Source organism: Girardinichthys multiradiatus, chromosome 12 (assembly GCF_021462225.1).
Source record: "Girardinichthys multiradiatus isolate DD_20200921_A chromosome 12, DD_fGirMul_XY1, whole genome shotgun sequence".
NCBI lineage: Eukaryota > Metazoa > Chordata > Actinopteri > Cyprinodontiformes > Goodeidae > Girardinichthys > Girardinichthys multiradiatus.
In genome coordinates, this window is record NC_061805.1 from 8,606,394 (window position 1) to 8,612,393 (window position 6,000).

General features: G+C 37.6%; 1 protein-coding gene across 12 annotated transcripts in view; it reads left to right on the forward strand.

The window, feature by feature from the left end:
• Positions 1-4,396, forward strand: part of arvcfb (ARVCF delta catenin family member b) — a 336,448-nt gene extending 332,052 nt beyond the window's left edge. For all 12 annotated transcript variants that reach the window (XM_047381042.1, XM_047381035.1, XM_047381034.1 and 9 more), the window contains one exon: positions 1,732-4,396. Coding sequence is in view for 1 of the 12 variants with exons in the window: in XM_047381040.1 (XP_047236996.1) it covers positions 1,732-1,755 (24 nt within the window). In the remaining 11 variants the exon portion in view is untranslated. The remainder of the gene's footprint in view (positions 1-1,731) is intronic.
• The last annotated feature ends 1,604 nt before the right edge of the window (positions 4,397-6,000 follow it).

Genomic DNA, 6,000 nt, shown 5'->3' on the forward strand with positions numbered 1-6,000 from the left:
ATTTAAAGTATTGCAGAATGAGTTTCTCAAGGTTGCTAGCTGATCAGGGTTAGCCTCTGTTTCCCTCATTGTTTTGTCATCAGCATGCTTCTCTTCTTGCCTCCTCATCACTGCTGTGGTCCCCTGCTCTTCCTATTCCTGCTTTCCTGATTTCCACCCTCTTATCCAAGTCATCTTTGTTAGTGGTCATCCATTCAGTTTTCTGTTTACTTTAAAACACGCTCTCTAATTTAAGTCAGATGATTTTCATTGGGCTGTCATTGTACCTTACATGGTAACTCTTTAAGTGAAAGTAGTTGTATTTTGTTTCTCTTGTTAAAAAAAAACTACAGGTAGCTGCAGGTAAGTTGTGTTCATGCAGGATTTCATCAAGCATATGTTTAGCCATTTTTTGCATTCCACTGCCATCCATGTGCACTGTTGGGGCTGAAGCAATAACAGGAATGACTTTTAAAGGGCATATATAAACATTTCAATGATTATTGGGCTTATATATTGCTATAGTTATATTAATTTCAATGACTGAAAATGAGAAGTATAGGGGGGGAAATGTGAAAGAAAATGGCAAGCACAAGCCAGCAGAAAATTTGATAGAGGGATGACGTGAGATATAGAACCAGAGCATCAGTACATAACACAGTGGCCATCTAAGAAAAAAAGTAGTGATAGTGAAGTCTCCAGCTTGAATAGGAGTTCATAAGGTGAAAATTTAAGGGGGATACGTTAATAGAAAAATATTTTTTAAGAGGGAGTAGCAAACGTATTGGGTCAGCATTCTACCCAGAGATTTAATAGCACTCAGTGGTGAGCCCAAGCTAAGTAATGTAGGTGTCAAAACATTATTTTGACTACACCATCTCAAGTTCTCATGCCTCTCAAGCTCTGTAAGTGTCATCTACTGTTTTCTCACACCAACTTGCCAAGTGTGGTGATTGGAAGAGAAGTTAAAATGCTGATATATTATCAGTGTAGATGCAGTCAGACGCTCTGTCATTTGGCTCAGAAACTAAGAAAAAAATGACTTTATTACCTATAATGGTGTTTGGTTGTTCCTTCGCTTAGTCACGATTTCAGTTGTTTATTAATCTTTGGACAAAGAATGTGTTTCTCTGTTAGAAACACAATTTTTGCCCGCTGTTTACTCTCACAAAGCTCGCCCTTTTTTTCCTTGATGGCGGATCCTTTGGGAAAGTAAGAGAGCTCACTTGTGTCTTTTTTGTGTTTCCACATGTCCATTTAACATATTCCCATTAGAAAGACCTTTTTTGTTAAGAAAACAATCTCTGATATTTACTTCAGCAGACATTTACGCTCTGTGGTTCCAGACAGCACGTCATCTTCCCTTGGGGTCGCTTTATTATGTAGTTCTAAACAGCATTTGTTTCAAAAGTATGTTTTTAAATGACTATTTTGTTTTGAAAAACAATAAAAAGACCAGTTGGGATTTTCTTATGTTTTTAACTTTCAAAGTTTTTTTAAGCTGTAACAAATGAAGGTATTTGCCCTTTAAGTACTGAAGAAGTGGAAACTCTTGGTTTTGTGTCTGAAAGAGTTTCATTCCAAATTGGCAAATTGCTTTTCTAAATAATCTTTTTTCTAAATAATCTTTATTACATATGCGTATTATTAATTAAACCATCCTAAAGTGGTGTAGATTTTTGGACTGAAACTCCATTTTCCTGTTATTTCAAACTGCTGGCTGTGTTCTAATATTTGTTTTCCTTTCTTCAGGCTTCAGGCTTAACACAGCAATAGTGCGACATCCCCAACTACAAGAGGATCTCTCATATCGCCACTGCCATTTCACGGGAGCTCATCTTTGGAGTGGGACTTTTTACAGAATAGAGGATTTCAAAAAAATGTGGCCACAACCGAGACTACCCAGCAGCAGTCATGTTTTTCAGAGAAAACAATTTTTCATTTTTAAAAAGAGTAACGACACTTCCTACTCAGTCATATCTACATTCCTCGGCATCATGTGAATTTCACAATGTTGACTCTTGCTCTGAGAGTAAATTTGAGTAAGGCTGGCGGGAACGCAATGTGCAGAAGAGGCAAAGTAAAGCAGCATAGAAGGAAAAGGAACGTGCACTGAAAGGATACCTGCTGGGAAGGAAATGGGAAATGGATGCTCCATTCTTAATTTCAGATTTCCTGTGTGGTTTCGGGAGTTTTGATGAATTTTGATTTGTTTGATTTTGGTATGTTGTTTTGAAGACAGAGGGAAGAGAAAAACAAAGGTAGAGAACCAAGCCTGAGAAGAGCTGTAGCATCATAGAGAAACCAGTAAAGAGCCTGTTTTCATGAACTAAAATCCATCTGGGTTCACTGTGTTATTTTTTAATACAAAAAAAAATGGCACTGCTTTTACATCAGGAGTGTGAATCAGGTGATCAGTTTCTGGGTTTTGTAGTTAGGAACCTGCAAGTTGGGATCTGGAGAAAGGCAAGTGACATTCTGAGTTAGCGTGGCGTTTCATCTTCACACGACATCACAGGAGGAAGCTCTAATGGTTACAAAAACAAAATCAGAAGAGATTTACGGTTTCCTTCATCCTGTATGAGCCAAACAGCTTCACTCACAGAACCGCCATTTCTCGTATGAACTCTCAGGTTGTGCAGCGTTGCGGCATCGCGAGTTTCCTGGTGGGTCGCTGTTTGTCAGTGTTGTGTGCTGAAGAGGATTCAAGGCATTATGTTTTTAAATTATCTGTATTTCTGAGGAGAGCAGACTGTAAAAAAGGATTGTTCTAAAAGCATTTTTGTTGGGTTTTATATAAATGTACATTAGAGTAAAACACAAAAATTGAAAAATAAAAAAAATTGCCATATAAGAAAAATTGCATTTCTTACCTGTATCACCTTGCTTGGAAAGCACATTTCATTTGATGAAGGCTCACTGTTGTTCGTAAACAAGAAATAACCGTGTGTCAAATGTCGTCAAGCCACACCGGCAGTCACCTATTTATATTTTGTATTTGTGGAAAAGGTTACAGAAAGGAAAACGTATATGTTTTGTTGCAAAAGGATCCATGTTTTGTGGCAGAAGAGATGATTTTTAATTTAAAAAATATATATATATAAATATATATCTTCCTCATGCGTTTGGATGTGATTCGATTACCACCACCCCACCTTCTCTGCTACATGTTAGAGGAAATGATCCAGTAGTGAGCATGACGATCTTTATATTGTATTCTTTTCTTTTCAAGTGCCAGTTTTTCTTTGTGGAGTCATTTGGATGTTACCTAATCCACTCGTGCAAGAAGAGAGTTGGTCTATGGCTGAAGACAAAAGGACAGTGCTGCACGACAGTGTGTAAATTAAAGATGGGTCTTATAGTATATATATTTTTTACAGTTGAGATGCAGAATCATGTTGCCATTACAGAGAATCGAACCTGATCTGGTGTCATGCGTCTCTCACTCAAGGCAAACGGCATGTGCCTGTGTTCGAGTCTGATTTTATTTTTATTTTTGTTCGTGACGTATGTGACTTTGTAAAGCTTGCATATTTTACACAGTGTTTACAAAGGTGTATGTTGTGGTAAAAAAATCAATGAACTATTAAAAGAACTGTTCCTGTGTATTAAAACCCAGATTTCTAAAAACAACAACTACAAAAAAGTCATCATAACCCAAACAACCCTCGTGTGTGTCCTCAGACGTGTGTGCTTTTCATTAGACAAAGACCCACATGACTGTCTCCTTCTTAAATGCACTACCACAACCAAAGGATCGGGAGTTGAACTCATCATTTTTAAAGTAATAAAGGGCTCTTGGTTGTGTTAATGTGCAGCCCGTTGTGCATTTACATAACATAGAGCCACACGACTGTGCTGTAAAATCCACGGACACGCATGGAATCAAACAAACCTACCTGTGTAGATACAACAGATTCAAGACCGTGCAACTAAAGTAACTGAGTAGCAGACGTGTTTGTACCTATCATGTGCCTTAATCTTTTCCATGCTAGTTAAAGATGACTGTGTTTTATATAACTCCATTTCACATCTTCCCTTTCATTCCCTGTGTCAGCCCCCCACCCCGCCATTCAGCTCATCATTTCATCCATCCAGGCCCCTCTACCCTGACTTGCACCTCACTGTCCCCCTCCTAAGTAGGTTTGACTGTTGGCGGGTTGCTGCCTTGTATTACATTGTACTATAAACTTTTAATGAGTTAGAGAGCATATGACAAATGGATTTGATTTCCTAGAGAAGTAAAGCCGTTGGAGCTTTCGTAGTGAGCAGAAGCGATGCCACAGTGACAGAATGTATTATGTTAATTTTACTAATACCCAGAGGCAAATATTACGCTTGTTAAACATAATGGAAAAATACTGGTTTGTAGAGTATAAATTTGGTGTGTTTTCAATAAATCATGCCTGGAAATTAAGGGTTGTCTGGCTCTGTGTCTAATTTGCTTACATTCAAATCCAATTCTCTCCACTTTATAATAGGGTGAAAATATATTTTTTCTTCAAAAATATCAGTTTCTTTCATTCATCACATGATTACTTCAGGTAAGTCTCCTTGTAAGCAATAAGAATGTGTCTTGATTTAGCCATGGATATAACACCACTATGCAAGTGGCTCCACCAAGTGAGATACTCAAAGAATATCGGGATTGGGGAAAAAGTAAATCAGACCTTTATGGATAAGTGGCAAGATTAAAGCAACAATAAGTCCTGTTTGCAGTTTGTCCAAAGTCATATAGGGGACACAGCAGACATGTAGAAAAAGGTGTAAGATTAGACTGTAACTATAATGCTTTCTAGATGTGCAAAGCTGGTGGAGACAAACCCCAAAGACTTGCAGCTGAAGCTACACCCAAAGGTAGTTCTATAAAGTATTAAATCAGGGGGAATAAAAACAAATGCATGTAAAAACCTAAGCATCCGGGGATCGGGCCGCTGAGGTCTCCACCTTCGTCCGCGACCCGGTCCCGGATAAAGCGGAAGACGACGAGTACGAATACGAGCATGTGAAAACCATGTATAATTTTCCAAACATACACTCCTTGTGTTATTCTTCCACATATAATACCAAAGATTTCTTCAAATCTGAGGTTAAACCATGATAAAATGTGAAAATGTTGAAGAGGTAGAAATGCTTCGCTAGGTACTCTATACTGTAAGGTGGAAGTGCAGGACACCAGCCCTGTGTGGCCAAAGGTAACATTTCTGAATTTAAAGGTCTAAACAAAAAAGGCAAAACAAATACCTCTTCTCTCCTCCTCCACAGTCTGATAGAACCCTGCCTGGCCGATAGGCCGGCTAACCATCCAGGTAACAAACAAAGCTACTTAATTTGCATCCTAAACCTCAGGTGAAAAAGTTAAAACTTTACTTTGTTCAATTTTATCTGAACAGAGCAGGCCAATCAGCTAGAATGGTCCCTGATTACTTCTATTTGACTCATTTTTTTTTTTTTTTGCAAATACAGTAGACAGGTTCAATATTTCATTTAAATACATACTGTACAGTATCAGGCAAAATGAGCTCGGTAACATTACAATTCATTCACTGCTAAAAATTCCTTTAATAAAGTAAATGTTCAGTAAATGTGGTGCATGTAATCTAAGTTGTATTTTCAGTTTCTGTGTGTGTAGAAATTATGATGTGATCAGAATATTTTAATATGTAAACAGCAGACATCATGTTATAAATTCTAAGGACTTTGGTAATCTCATTAATCCTAACTCTCCAAGAATAATTCTGTCACATATGACACTGGCTACATGCAGAAGTACAGATGATTCTTCTTATGACCATATTCTCTTCTTTTGGTTTCATGTTCTTTAAGATTGTATAACTTTTTCTGGGTATAGTTGATTTACGCTGTAGAACAGTCACTGGTTACTCATTTAGTGCGACCTACCTGGTAAATTCGGTAGGGTAACCTGCTTTGCTACAATATAATCTTGTATGGCGCAGAAGATATTTTGTGAGAAAATAATGCTCACTTCACTGTTTTTCTATTTTCTCTTTTCTTTTTCTC